Source organism: Prunus persica, chromosome G5 (genome assembly GCF_000346465.2).
Source record: "Prunus persica cultivar Lovell chromosome G5, Prunus_persica_NCBIv2, whole genome shotgun sequence".
In the NCBI taxonomy this organism is placed as follows: domain Eukaryota; kingdom Viridiplantae; phylum Streptophyta; class Magnoliopsida; order Rosales; family Rosaceae; genus Prunus; species Prunus persica.
The window spans coordinates 13,562,406-13,578,223 of record NC_034013.1 but is presented as its reverse complement, the minus strand read 5'-3'; the positions used below and the strand labels follow the sequence as shown (position 1 = coordinate 13,578,223).

General features: G+C 36.0%; 3 protein-coding genes across 3 annotated transcripts; 1 reads left to right on the top strand and 2 right to left on the bottom strand.

The window, feature by feature from the left end:
• On the bottom strand, positions 5-1,626 carry LOC18777012 (probable WRKY transcription factor 43). The gene is made up of 2 exons (XM_007209633.2): positions 1,233-1,626; positions 5-459 (listed from the first exon to the last, which is right to left on the bottom strand). Exons 1-2 carry the CDS (start codon positions 1,565-1,567, stop codon positions 282-284), a joined length of 513 nt encoding a protein of 170 aa, XP_007209695.1. The 5' UTR covers positions 1,568-1,626; the 3' UTR covers positions 5-281.
• LOC18777513 (UDP-arabinopyranose mutase 1) lies at positions 1,761-3,792 on the bottom strand. The gene is made up of 4 exons (XM_007210127.2): positions 3,390-3,792; positions 2,991-3,241; positions 2,691-2,859; positions 1,761-2,443 (listed from the first exon to the last, which is right to left on the bottom strand). Exons 1-4 carry the CDS (start codon positions 3,696-3,698, stop codon positions 2,087-2,089), a joined length of 1,086 nt encoding a protein of 361 aa, XP_007210189.1. The 5' UTR covers positions 3,699-3,792; the 3' UTR covers positions 1,761-2,086.
• Positions 9,740-12,133, top strand: LOC109949294 (heavy metal-associated isoprenylated plant protein 7-like). The gene is made up of 5 exons (XM_020564604.1): positions 9,740-9,938; positions 10,066-10,303; positions 10,397-10,599; positions 10,720-10,807; positions 11,347-12,133. The coding sequence occupies exons 1-5, from the start codon at positions 9,930-9,932 to the stop codon at positions 11,790-11,792; spliced, it is 984 nt and encodes a 327-aa protein (XP_020420193.1). The 5' UTR covers positions 9,740-9,929; the 3' UTR covers positions 11,793-12,133.

Sequence of the window (15,818 nt, the reverse complement as noted above, 5' to 3'; positions counted from 1 at the left end):
GCAGTGACTCAGCAGATTTATCTTATAATAGTAATAAAAAGCTTATGTAGAAACATGAAAGCAAGGAGGAAAGAACATTTTCTAGAAACTGTTCAAAAGAGGATGCATGTAAGACAAGCGTATAAGATTTGTCTTTCCATTTTGATTAGCAGATCGTTGCCTGATAGCATGACTTGTATTTTGCATATCAAGCAAATTTGCACAGCATAGCATCAAAAACCATTTGCCTTTTTGAAGACCCTCCAACCCTATGTGACATGGTGGCAATATTGCCTGCTTTATTAGGCATTATATGTTTGTAAATGTCTCAGTATCTGGTCAAAGTTTTCTGCGGAAGTTTCATCAGTGGGATGTGAATGGATTCCTTCATATGTCGTCACAACAATCTCTTCATCTTTCGAAAGGCGTTGGACTTGCTTTTTGACAATGCACCCTTGATGCGTGCACCTATAGTAGCTTCTGCATCAAATAGTCGAAAAACCAATTTACTAGAACGGGCAAGATGACTAAGGCATTGCAGAAACAGAAGGAAATTTCAAGCATTATGTGAAGCATGGAACTAGACAAAGATGAAGTTACAGAGCAGGTTTGAGCAATCAAGTGTTTTAGTGCATTTTTTATAGGACTATCTTAGGTATAAACTTTACAAATCTAATAATAAATTGCTGGTAGTTTTCTAACAGTGTTTGATTTAGAAATAGAAAACTTCCAATTTTGATCCCCATTCTTAGCACTTGAACTGAGAACCAATATATCAAAACTTCATCACAAGAATCCAAAACTTCTCGGTCTTTATTGGGTTTTTCTCTCTTGGTTTATTGTGTGTTTCACAGAAGATTCATTGCAAAATAAAATCAGAACTGTAAAAGGTAGCTATAGGTGATAGATTCGACAAACAAGCCAGAAATTTGACAAAGTTCAATATAGACAGATCAAAGGAGAATCATGCTAACTTCCAGGTGACAGATCAAAGAGCTTTTCTATATCTATTGTTTACTAGTCAATGAAGATCTTCTATCAAATGGGTGGTTGCTGTTCTTTTTCTAGGATTTAAGTAGTTGATAAGTGAACCCTTTTGCTTTCTATCAAAGGCATGCATATAAAGAGAGATATAATGGTGGTTTAGTCTATGTGATTATTGTGATAAGATGTTCAAACATACCCAAATTAGATCAAAGATCAATACCACAAATTCACAAGAAAACTATTTGATGAGAGCCAGCAGAACTAACCTAGGAAATTTACTGTTTTTAACTGTTTTTTGCCCGTATTTTCGCCATCGGTACCCATCATCAAGTATATCAACCTGGCTCCTTGTTTGAAATGCGTATTTGTGCTTCTTGGTCTCTTTGCCACCTTCTTTCTTGCCGGGTTTCATCTTGTCCACTGAACCATAAGAGGTTCCACAATGCTGATAAATTTTTGCTTCTTTCTTCATTAGGCCTGCGCTGTCAAAGTGAAAACGAGGAAACACTTGAGAAATATTTGATGGGTTTGATGAAAGATTAGGAGAGGCTGACTCTGATGATTTTGGTAAAGCCAGGAAAAGTATTTGGTTGTGCTCCATCTCTAATATGAGGGATATGAATTATGACTAAGAAGTGTACCACACGTATTTATTGCGAGGGACCAATGAAGGCGGCTTATGAATCTTGTGAAAATGTGAAACATGTAGAAAAATGTGGGCGGCCGTAGTGGCCAAACGTCCAATTTCACTAGCTACGAAGAAAAATTTGACAGCGGCTGCTCCAAATGAGAAGATCCTACCTGTAAAGAAAACTCGTGTCGGCACGTATACGAAATTGAGGACGTTACTGTCACATACAATAATTATCTTTTATTCTTTGTCAAAATGACCAAGGAAAATGAATATTCTGTTTCTGTTCATCAAACACCTCACTCACCCTCAACCTAGAGTCATCTTATGTATAGCGACCTTGTATTGTAGATAGAATTTAAGTTCACTTCATAATACAGAAAGCTAAAAATCCATAAATACTTAAGAGAACAAAAGAGAGAGAAAATTATAACATATTACATATGCAAGGGCCAAATTGGCTTTAAATTTAGAGGAGGGCTCATGGCCTTAGTTTTTCATGGCAACATTTGGATGAGCCACAGTTGCAGTTTGTGCTGGTGGTGGTGGTGGGTTGAGCTCATTCCAGGCTTCAATCCAAGTAACCATGGCATCCCCAAGCTTCTCAAAGTAAGGATCAATAGGGCCAAGCCTTTCCTTGACCTTGTTGGCAAGCTCAATGTAGCAATCTTGGACACTTGTGCACTCTTCTCGGAGCGCGATTGATTGGAAAAATGGAATGATATCTTCCTGCCAGTATATGCCCTTGTACTCTTTCTTCAAATTCACAAATGGGTTACTTGCCTTGCTGTGCCATATGTATGGCAGCCCTGTCTTCACCCCTAGCAACAAATGGTCACATATCACCTGAAAAAACAAAAAAAATGTCATTATCCAAGGTCTCATCTCATCTCATGTAGATTTATAATCCGTCCAATTTAATAACCTAGCATCCTTGTCCATTGAACCATATTACCTAGCTTGTTTATTAAAAATGCATAAAATATTGACTTATAAAGTGCCACATCATTTGAAACTCAAATATTTGATACGAAAGTTTGGTATCCTAGCATTATCGTAAAAATAAATGGAATAAAATAATATGGAAAATTACCTTGGCACACCAGCCAGCCCACATATCATCGTATCTGCCTATGGGTTGGCCATCACCCATGAGCCCAAAATACATGGCTGGGCCTATCAGCTCCCTGTCAAAAGCTAAGTTCATCCCACACATTGGGAAAAGGGTTCCTTTGGGGATTGTCATCACAGCATCCACATACCTACATGAGCTAAAAAATCTCAATCCGAAATTATTTTAAGCACACCCAAAATGAAAAATAAGAAAAAGCATGGAAGTTTTTCAAGGCATAGATATATAGAAGATCATGGGTTATTCTTGTAAATTTGTAACCTGGTGTTGCGCTCACGAGGCTTGACTAGCTGAGTTGGGGCATCATAGTCAGGGATATTGAGCCAAAGCCCGTGAGAAATAGCAGTGGGCAGACCTTCTCTTAAGCTAAATGGGTACCCGCGAACAAAGTCCGACCCGTTCGCAAACGGGTCATATAGTGTGTTGAAGAACAATGGAGTTGATGGTGTCAACAGGTTCCTGATGTGTTGTTCCAAAGCATTTATCTCTTTCCCATTAGGCTCCTTCGCCACCTTTAATTTTTCTCAACAAAAAAAAAACGTTAATGCAATACATGAACATTGAGCACTCGCTAGAATCACGTAACGTATGTTAGTTACATGTATACTGACACATTATTTATTGACGTGTGAACTGAAACATAAAGCACGAAAGACTTACAAAGCAATCGTCATCGATGGTGAAGATGTACTTCTTCTTGGAGACCAAGAAACCGAAGCAGCGGCATGCAGAGTCTTTGAAAGGTATGCAGCTGGCCTTGGGACCTAGGATCCTGTTCACATCGTTGCGGTTGTAGAGCTCGTAGTCAAAGCCCTCAGGGACCCCAATGGTGTTGGAGGGGTCACCATCTTGGACAATGATGAGGTGGTAGGGCTGAAAGAAAGGCCTCCACATCTCCAAGAAATCAAGGTTCCTGATTGTTGGGATCACAATGTCAAGCTCGTCTTTCAGATCACGCAATTGAGCCATCTTTAGAGAGCTTGAGAGAAAAAGAGAGAGAGATTGATAGATTGGAACTTTATTTATGGAGGGGAATTTATATATAGTTGGGGAGAGAGGAAGAGGGGAGAGGTATGAGGAGCGTAAGGTTTGGTTGGTATTAATTTATGTGTGTAACGAGGAAAAGGTGAATGAAATGAGTGAAGGTTACATTAAACTCTGCAACTAGCTGCAGAGGTAGGAGCGTTTTAGAATTGTGCTAGCTGTTCCACGATTTGGGTTCTTTTGAGAACATATATTTTCCCGTGACAACACAAGTGTACATAAGTAAGTTATAAGAACTTATAACTGATAGGGTTAACGTTTCGAGCTAACACGTAACAATCGGGTATTGGAGAAGAGACTAAGATTAAGGGGATCTGCTAATTAATTTGGGTGTGATAAGCAAAAACCATACTTGACTCTATCTCTCTCAGTTCGATTCGAAGTATATGTACTATATCAGTAAAATGAAGATCTATAAATGAAGTCCCATTAGTTTTATAATTGTTTAATTTATTTTTGGTGTTAGAGAAGGAAAGTGCACCCCCTCCTTAATTTCAACAGATGAAGTTCCTTGAGATACACATATGTAGGCAAATTAAAAGAAAGATTGAGATTTGAAGTGTATATGTGTATATGTAAATAGAAAACCTATTGAGATTCACATGCGGGTAAGTTATTTCAGTGAAGCACATCAAAACACCTAAAAGTCAGTTGTTTGTTCCATCTCATTATTCTTTTGTTGGAGGCCAAAGGCCCAAACACATAGCTAGCAAGAAATTAAAGTTTGCAACCCATTGTGAGACCATACAATGAGTTGGAAATGCAATAAGAACATTTCCACCGGTTGGATTTGCCGGGGCAAAAGGCCTCCTCGCTAAAAAAACACTCTCCAAAAATTAAATTCAGTCCAAACAAATAGTAGACTCCACCAAGACTAGACATGCTTGAATGCAAGAACAGCTAGAGCTGTTGTATGATGCTTAGAAACATTTCATAACTCGTATGTGAGTCAAATTCAATAACAAAATTGAAGCAAATATAGATTAGATCTGTTGAGTAAGTCAGTGTGTTTGTCATCTTGTTAAAAAGAATCAACAAAATGATAAAGAAATCTCGGATCAAACCCATACATAAAATCACATAATCGAGGCAAAAATCAATAGGGTGATTAATAAGTTTTCAGGGCAAGAGAAATCCTAATACTAGGCAAGAAATCCTAGGCTAAGAAATTATCTTTTTTCATCTTTCGTTTGTTATATATTCCAAGGATTTGCTGACAATTAATCGACATTTCATGCATGGATGAACCGTGAAGGGGTCACATCTGATTCCTTTTCCTCTCTGAATAATCAAAAGCAGTTTGTGCTTATGGGCCTCAAAAAAGCTTTTGTACAACAATGGATGGGTGCATGTTAAGTGGACCCTCTAAATTCATATATATATATATATATATAGGTTACATTGGGAGTAAAGATAATTCTGGGATTTCGATTCTAAATGTCAAGCAGGAGAAGGAGGGCCACAACCACTGTGGTACGTAACCCCCGCATTGGCAAGGGACATATACAGTATAACTAATATGATTTGAATAAATCGTACGCTAATGTAATATGAAGTATTCTGTTAACAAATACGTATGTGACAAATAAACGTGTAATTTACAAATGACGATGGAAATTTAATAAATATATGAGGGCATATTATTACAAATTTAGATAATCGAAGAAGGCACCAAAACAACTTCAAGCTGGGGGTTGTAGATCTGGACTTGTATTGTTCATGAGAACGACGAGTCGTTGAATTGTCGGTCAGTGCCATTTCTTGGGGGTCAATTTGTAATAATAATATTGGGTCAGGATTCAAGAACTAAGGAGCACATGCATGCATGCTATCATCCTATGCCCGAAAGTTTTTCTGGTGACGTGGAATTATTTTGGTGAACATTGATTACTTTTGTTTCTACGTGTCTAAGAGATAACAAGGCTTGGGACATGTCATTCCCACGTGGCATTCAGATGGAAGAACAAACAAGAATAACTATTGGAAAAATAATTGAATTTGTTTGCGAGAAAGTAGCAGACCCTTCGGCCGAAGACGTATGCTGTGCTTATTTGAGGCAAGCTCACATGGGAAAACAATCCCGTTTCAACGGCAACATGGTAACGTGGTTTTCTGTATTGGATAGAGGAGTAGGCCCTCTCTCTCTCTGCCCTTCGTATACATTTTAATTGTGATTGAAAAGGAAAAGAGCACTACGATGGTTATCTCCAAATCAATGGTTAAATGTTTTCCAATTTGATTGTTATTTTAGATATGATTTATAAATAATAACTTTGAGACGAGCACAGATTTGAATCATTAAAATTCAATGACAAATAAATCATATAAAGATGTCCCTCGAATAAAATTATTACATGAATCGAAAAAATGATTGCTCATATTTTTGTGAATATATATACGTTGATGCATGCCAGCCCTGGTATAGGTATGGAGATTTTGTGGTGGATATATGTATGTGCAATATGGGCCCTCTGTCGATATGTACCTCATCCAAAAAGGCATGGAATTATGGCCACCCATTGTGACACAAGTCATACCCCATATATATATATATGTTTAATTAGGTGACTTGATCTTCTTTAGATACAATTGGAGGGTTTTTTGCTGTTTGTTCATCACGATTGCATGAATTATATACAAATATTATAATGAAGAAATATGTGTATGTATGTGCTCATATATACATTTATTCTCTCATCTAAATGTCCGCACATTATTATCGCATAATAATAACATCCAAATGTCCACTTAAAATATATATATGTTCAAAAATGACTTTCCACAAAATCATTGAGATTTTTACTAGAAACATATTTTCCTCCAATGTTAGAGCTTAAAAAAGAAATTAGCTAGCTAGCCGCATTCACATTGTGCAGGCACTAAAGCATCCAATATCAAATCAGAGTCATGTCACATTTGCACTAAATTACACATCGAAATCCTTATCTTGTAAATATGATGACCACCAAATGATTCCCATATCGATCGGCATATCCCATCATCATCCTCATTTTGTGGCTTCCAAGTCAACATTATTGCCTACCCTTTGAAATGTTGGATCGTCCCGTAGCTATGTTATTTGATTATCAGTCACAAAGTCACAATTTGGAAACTATTTTCGCTAATCCAATAAGTTTTTAAACATATATTCGTCCAAATTTTGGACTCTCGCGTTCTAATTATTCTCAATCCAAAATTGATTATACTAAAAAAAATTGTTTAGTGATGTGTTTCGTCTGACTAATTTCTGGATTAGCAATCGACTTTTTCCCCTTCCCACAGGGGCTTAATGCTGCTTAGTCAGGTTTGAGACCCTTCCTTGTCATATTGAAGGCAACATATTTGATACTTAGCTAGCTAACTTGTCATATTATATATATTTATTAATTAGAAGATTATTGATGACAATTAAACATCTGTTTCGAGAAATGCAGTCCCTTTCTTCAGGTTGAATTTTATTTTCTGTACTTTTTTTTCTTTTGACAAAATTTTGAAAGCAAGCATTAAGTAATTAAGCAATCTTTTTTGACAAATCGATTGAATATACAACAAATATTATACCTTTTTATTGCCGTAACACTGTAGCATTCTATAATGATGATATAAAATCAAGTTAATTTCGTAACCATCTATGAGTTGTAAATTGTTCAGTTTTCAATTTAAATTTCCTCGTTTAGAACTTGAGATGGAGCTAGTTGGCTCCATCTTTCTACAACTTTCACTCTCATTTGCATCTGTCACATCGAAATTAAGTTCGAAATCCCTATTCAACTATTTCTCAACAAACTATAGCAAAAGCTATACATGCATACATAAACAAAAAGAATCAAGTCGACCTACCAAAACAAACATGGTAGGGTTTTGGATTTTCTTTTTATAATGAATTTTTAGGTCGGTGGTATACTCATGCAGAGAGGTTTGCTTTTTAAGCCTCGAGTTCTGCATGATCGGGCATGCATTGGTTCGATCCAAGCTCTTGGGTTCATAGGGTGCCACGTTTTCTATAGGTGGGCCAATATATCATATGTGTAGGACACCTCTTGACCTTGCCTTTAACTGAAATCTTGCTTCCGATAATTAATGAGGGGGAGGTTTTAATGTTAGAGCATCTACAAGATATCTTCAACTACTTTAAAATGCTAAAATAAATGAGTTACATTATCAAAATTCTCTCGAATAATCTTCTTAAATTCAATCATCAAAACTGTAACATCAAGTTAATTATAAGTAACTTAATTTATCAACAAACCATAATTTAAAAAGTTTAACTTTATTTTTAAGAGACTGTTGGAGATGCTGTTAATTATACAAACTCTTATTCAAACGTGTTATATAAATTCACAGTTTAACAACATAAAACAGTAATTTCATAAACATTTTACAAGAAATGGATTTAGAATTCCTTAAATTCGATTCCCCCAAACATGCAAACACAATCTTTGACCCTTGAATGATAAATGGTTTGGATGATTCTTGACATGATTAGAATTGTGATAGGCTATTGAAAGCACATGGTAAAGCCTAGAACTTGGTTGGCAATGGAAACGCTGCATATCTCAACAGGCCAATGGATACGTACAGACTGCACTTATGGGTTTTCAAAGTTTTGCGTTTTTTATTTTCCTAACTCTGGAAATTGACAGGTAAATTATAAAGAGCAAATTTAAGAGGTAGAGGGTGAGAAATTTAGTAGCCTACCATGCATTGCCAAGTGGATCACTGCTCTCAAGTGTTGTACAAATCATATTTCCATTTGTATCCTAGATGAGGACAACAAGGTGAAATCATTACAATGCTGTAATTTTGCAATTCTTCCTTTACAGGAATTAATAATTTATTTATTTACATAAATAAAATTAAGAAAATATGTCAGAAACAACCAATCGTCTGACTCACAATTAACATGTATATCCAAAATCTAGTACTAGAGCCTTTGAAGAATGAGCCAAGTGTTTGAATTAGGAGCCTTCACTGGCAGACCTATTAAAGATCCACTGAAAGACACTTGCTCTCTCACTCAATTATATTATTTATCTATGAAGGTGCCAATTTTTCATGAAATTTTTTATGTAATTAAGGTGCAAGTTGTTTGATAAAAATGCATCAAATAAGACTAAGGTGCGGGGGGGAAAGGGGCAACCTGTTATATTTCTCTGCATATGTTATTCTAATTTGTGCATAAATATGTTTATATGATTGTGTTTTTTTATCTTTATAATATTTAAGAGTCTATTGATTTTTATTATTAATGGCTTTGTAGTAGTGTTTTCTTTCTTCTATAAAAGAAAATTCCTGAATCTGCTATTGGAAAAATAAAAAGTAATAAGTATGGTAAAAAAAGATTAGGAATTGAGATTTTAATATAAGGGAAACAACAATGCACAAGTGATTTACTTGTTTATATTTGATTTTACTTAATTTTTCTAGGTAACATTTATTAAGTAGTTTGTGCATGTTTTATAAGTGGTTAAGTTGTGTCAGGATAAGTATTAGAATGAACAATAAATTCAGACGTTACTTATGTAATCGAATCTTTATTGGCGAAACATTTGAGTTTACTTATACATGTAATTTGTAAGTAATTGCAGCCAAATATAATAAAATTCTTTTAATCCCACTCACTCCACGAAATTCATCCCACAATTCTAATAACTCCCAAGTCCAACACATGAAGGGGGTGTGCCAAAATGACTAGGCAAGAGAGGAAAGATTGTGAGAGCAACAAGAGCAATGCTGGAGCAGAAACAAGTGCAAGAAAAATCCAGAAATGCCCCGAAAGAGCCAAAGCAAATAAGCAGAGAGAGCATGGAAATGATAATCATCTCCAGAAAAGCCCGTCCTACATAGCACGTGGCCCTTAAAAATGCCACGTCAGAGGGGGGTGTGGTTTAGATGAGAGAGAGTGACATAGAGAACCGAGTGGGGGTTTGGCTCCAGATCTGATGGCCCTCGACAGGGTTTTAATATGAAATAGCAGGAAGGAAAAAAATTACAAGAAACTCGAAAGTTTAATACACACACAAAGAGAGCCCATTCTCTCTCTCTCTCTCTCTCTCTCTACACTTGCACACATAAAGAGAAAGCTGAGCTCCACCCAAGACCAAGAGAGTGTGTTAAAACTAAATCAGAGTAAAACTAGAAACCAAAACTAAACCAATGGGGGAGGTCCTACAACCTTATAATCTTTACTGTTTTATATTTTGTATTTTTTAAAAATATGATTGTTTCATTCAAAGTTTGCATCTTTTGTTTACTTGGGCTTATTTGTGTATCTGGGTTGGTGTTTGTTTAGGAGGAGAAAAAAATGGAGGAGAAAAAGCCAGAGGAGGTGAAGAAGCCAGAGGCAGAGGAGAAGAAAGAAGAGAAGAAAGAAGAAGAGAAAAAGCCTGAAGCTGAGGAAAAGAAGGAAGAGAAGAAGGCTGATGCTGCTCCTCCACTGCCACCGCCACCTCAAGAAATTGTGCTCAAAGTTTATATGCATTGTGAAGGCTGTGCTCGCAAGGTCAAGAGGCGTCTCAAAGGCTTTCAAGGTTCGGCCTTTCAGATTTGGTTTGTTTTCTGTTTGTATTAATGTTAAGTGTTATTGGGTTGATAGATTAATGTGTGTTTGTTTTTAATTTCAGGGGTGGAAGATGTGAGCACAGATTGCAAGACTCACACGGTGGTTGTGAAGGGTGAGAAGGCTGATCCAATTAAGGTTCTTGAGAGAGTTCAGAGGAAGAGTCGTGGACAGGTTGAGCTTCTCTCTCCAATCCCAAAGCCACCAGCTGAGGAGAAGAAGCCTGAAGAGAAAGAGCAACCCAAGCCAGAGGAAAAGAAAGAAGAGGTACTCAGTTCACTCAAGCCTTTTCATTTTCAGTATTTTTTTTTTCTTTTAAATTTCTAATTTCTTGGCTGATTTGGCTCTTATTAATTTGTTGGGTTCAATTGTTTTGGTATTTTGCAGCCTGTGGTTATCACAGTGGTGCTGAAGGTTCACATGCATTGTGATGCTTGTGCACAAGAAATCAAGAAACGCATTCTGAGAATGAAAGGTAAGCTCAACCTTGTTTTCCTTTGTTCTCCAGAAACTCCAGAGAGAAAAAAAACAAAAAAAAGTTGGTCTTTTCTTTGACTTGATCCCATTTCTTCCTCTTGGTTCATGCAATTCTATTACCTTCCATTAAAAATAGTTAAAAACAAAAACAAAAAGACAAAATTGAAGTATGAATGCGTTGGCAATCAACGGCACTTTTATTAGTTGTGCAATGCATCTGTAACCTCCCCAAAAAAGAGAGAAAAAAAAAATCACTTTCTTTTTGTGAATCTCTTAATAAAAGAGTTTATTCTCTCACCAATGAGCATGACCAACGTTTCAATGTCAATACATTCTTTTTCTTAAATTAAATAATAAATTCCTTTTTAGATTTCAATAAACCAGGGCCAATTAAAGTCAATTCAATTCCATTAATTCAAGACCAAATCCCACCAAACCCAAATATAATTTATGTTGAAAATCTTCAAACATCTCTCTCTTTGTCCTTCAAAAATCTCATCATTCTGTGCTTTTTCTTTTTTGTGTAAATTCTTTTAGGAGTGGAATCTGCTGAACCAGATCTAAAGAGCTCAGAAGTGACAGTAAAGGGTGTGTTTGATCCACCCCAGCTAGTAGAGTATGTGCACAAAAGGACTGGGAAGCATGCTTCCATTGTGAAACAAGAACCAGAAAAGAAAGACAAAGAAGAAGCCAAAGAGGAGGAGAAAAAAGGTGGTGAAGAAGGTGACAAAGATAAGAAAGGTAAAGATGAAGAGGCAAAACCAGAAGAGAAGAAAGGTGATGAAGCTCCACCTGCTGCTGCTGCTGCTCCTGATGCTGCTGCTGCTGCAGAAGGAGGAGCTGCCACAGAAGAGACCAAGGTGGTGGAGCTCATGAAGAAAAATGAATATTATTATTACCCACCAAGGTATGCCATGGAGTTGTATGCCTACCCACCTCAGATCTTCAGTGATGAGAACCCAAATGCCTGCTCTGTTATGTAAAAAAATAGCAATGCCAAGGGTAGAATGGGGACATGGGTTGAAAAATGTTCAATTACAATATGTTCTTGGCCTACTACTGCATCTGCATGTGCCCTTTGTGTTACTGTGTAGTTTCTTTCTTGCTCTGAACTTTCATCTATCTACAGAGATGAGCTGTGGAATTTTGTTAGGCTGCTGCTGCTGCTGCATGTATTTACCTTTTTAGTTGGTAACTTGTGTTATATAAAATATATAATATAAAACAATAATAATAACTATATCATAGTATATAATGACATGTAAATACAAATCATTGTGCTTTTAACCAAATCTTTTATCTGGCCCGGCCAGATTTTGGAGTTTCTTGGGGTAAAAGTCTTGTCATTAACTGTTTTAAAACAAGTGGATTGGGAAGTTTGAGAGTGATCGCCTCCAAATCGTTTCAGTTTTTTCAGCTGGTTCATGTCACTGGGAAAGTTTTACTTATGTATGCCTTGTTATTGGGATGACAATTTTTACAGTTTGTGTCTTTTGTATTGTTGTTTCTATTGATTTAATAAAATTCGATCGCCTTTTTATCCCCAAAAGAAAAAGAAAAAAAGTGGATTGGGTGGTTGTTCCATCTTGTAGGCCTGGTAAGAGGGTTGAAAAGTGATTGAAATGAATGAAACATAGACCCTTAGGTTTCCCATATTTTAGCACTTACAGTGGCTGTGAGATGTGCAATTCGGCTATTGACCATTGATTCTCAATAATAAATAAAATGAAAAAGAATGCCAATAGTTGTCTTATGTTGATCTCTGTGGACCATCTTTCGGTTGGGGCAAACAGTCATTAGTTGACAATGCCATTTCCAATTTTTAATAGAGAGTATGATGCTTAAGGACATTGCTGGTTTCTAATCATATGGTGGTCCATACATACATATATATGTATATATATATATATTTATATAACTATAGTCAGATTACGGAAGTGGATCCAAGATTTGTATAGCTTTGGTATGCAAGATTGCTTTACCATAAACTGCCATCCAAAATGACAAAATGGATCCAATCTCAACCTAATCTTTATATAAATTCCATTTGGGGGTGATTTGATTTGTGTTTTTCTGTGCTTAGTTTATTATGGCCAGCCTCTGTGACAAATTGAAGCCGTAGTTGGTTTTTACTCATGACTGCCCTGTTTCCAAAACTGATTCTTTTTTTATTTTTCATCTCTGCATCTACCTTTCTGTTCCATTTTTCTAAGAATTTAATTTTTACCCCCCCTTTTACCTTTCTTGATCATATCTAGGTTTCCTCAATCAAAACTATATGATAATTATTTCTCACCTAAATCTTGAAAATGCCACTTTTGGAAGACCACGTTTTCTTTAAAAATCTCAAATCCTAAATTAAATTCATAGTTGGGAAAGAAACCGTGTTCCAATGAGCGGTTTCTGGGTACCTTTTTTCCGTCACATATCCTTGCAAGCAATATAGTTTTGGAATATAGTCTGAGAAATGAGACAGTTCTTCTGGATTTCACTGCTCAAGTCTATATTCTTTGATTTTTAATCACAAGGGCTATTTGTACCATCTCAATTAATCATTTAATAATATAATAGTTCTTTTAACACATATGCAACGTTTCATTCGTACGAAAATGATAGTAAACTAGGGCGAATAGTTGAGACGGTACACATAGTTACCAAGTTTGACAGGAAAAGTGGGATGAGGACATGAGTGGGGGACATTAGAGACCAAATAATACAAATAGGGATTCATTCATGGCACCACAATCAATCATACTAGTCAATTATATATATATATATATATGTATATTGTAAAGGATATTAGCACATGGAATGGCTTTTGGTATTAGCGTAGGTTGAAAGTAGCATGTCGAGAGCTGTACCAACATTTGCTAATACAGCTTAATCATGGCTTCATATTTAGATTATAGGACGGTCTGTAGCTCGACCTTTTCAAAAAAGTGTGTGTGTGACCGACTGGTTGATATATATTCTTCTGCCCATCAGATTCCACACCTCACATGCGAATTTCATCATTCCAGCTAGGGCTCTTTGTTTTTGTTTCTTAGGTAGGGGTTCAAGAATCCCAAGTGAAGTTCCTCTTGGTCCTAATTGAATTTGAGTCCATAAAAGCATAATACTTATTAAAATATAAAATGCCGCTATCGTTTTCTAATCATATGTTTAGCATGTTATGTCATCTGCTTATCTTTAGTTGTAGAACCATGAAATCAAACTTCGTAAAATTTCACTGGATCAAGGATTTGGACGATCACAATCTGATAATTTATAACAGTTAATTACAACTTCTAAAAATTATAAGTTGAATTAAACATGCAATTTGAAAGTGAAACTTCAATGGGAAGGAGAGTGGTTGTGCTGGTTTAGAGTAAGAATATGTCCTTGTCCCACGCTTCACTTTCATTTGCTCATAATGGGGAAAGCATGTGTTGATTTCTCACGAGAAGTTCTGATACAAAGTTGTGTAATTGCCACTCCCTCAGAAAGATAAGGTCCCCTTTTCCCTTTCCCTCCCAAGTATTTCATAATGTCAACATGGGAAGCACCTTGGTAGTCCCTTTCTCTGTCTTTTCTTTCCCTTTCCCTTGAGTTGCCAAACAAAACTTTCAATCTTAGCTTCTCATGCATGCTTTTTTATACAGAATTTTTTGTAAAACAATTTCCAGCACATTAGTATATATCCAGATGTACCAACCTAACCACACTTGCTTTCACAAAAAAGGCCTTCTGGTGCACAAAAAAGAATTGCAATGTAGGCACCAATCTAGCATATAGGCAGATTCTCACACCAGTTGACACCTAAATTCTCACTACTCACCCTTTAGTTTTGTTCTTTCAAATTTAGAAAAAACCAACCACCTTTTAATAAATAATTAAAATGAAAAAACATAATATATTTTTCTTGTCCAAATCAATGAGAAGTGAACAGAGGTGGGTGAAATGATGAAAAGGGTATTAGTTTCTTACTGTAAAAACAGTAATTTTTTGAATTTGTGGTAAGAACCCACGATATTCACCTGCATTACTAGTAGTATATGTATATACTGACGACCCACCTACCAGCCCGCCAATACTATGAGTGGGCCATTGAAAATCCAGTGCCATAATTGTTTTTCACTTTATTCACTGCTAAATTTTCTTTTCTTTTTAACCAGAGATCTCAGAGAAAGAGAGACAGGATAAATAAAAAGATTTTTTTGGCCAAATTTTTTTGTCAGAGACGTCTGTGGGGATGGTGGATACTGGGCTCCTCTGAGAAGCTCGAATTTTGATGTACTTATATTTTAGTTTCTGAGTCACTGGTTTTCTATCATCTTACTAGATGATGATGACGACGACGATGACGATGATGAAAGATATGCATATTAATTCAACAACATGATATATATGAGATTCACAAAACGCTGCAAATTCAGTTTCTTCTTCTTATCTTTTTATCTACAGTCATCATCTTGGGGGTACGTAGTCTTTGGAGTTTATATAACTTCTGCTACTTCTACTGTTAGTGTTGTGTCCTACTCTCACGCAGCGCCGTATGTACATACAGATTATGTACGTATGCATGCACAGAGCCCTTCTTTTGTTTGATATATATCTTTGGTGCGACGATGCCTTTCAACTCAAGCAACATCAAACTTTCTCCGCATCAATCATGAATTTTGAGTCTTTTTTTTTATTATTTTCTCTTCAATCATGAATTGGATTTTGATTGAAAGAAAGTTCAACAACACTAGTCTCTGACAAGAAATTCTTTAAAGGAAGTGGATAGGGATTAAATAGCCTGCTATGTCACGAACAGAGTTCATACTATTACTACATTATTCAATTTCGAACTACACCGTCATTGTTTTATCTTCAGGTTATAATCTCAGAATAACCGATTCAAATCGATCAAGGAATGTTAAGTGAGATAGTTCTTGAATTGTAAACACATAAAATCGAGACAAGAATATATTGTTCTCGACTCAATTATCAAAAGCGATACGAAACTCAAATAGGTAATATCATTT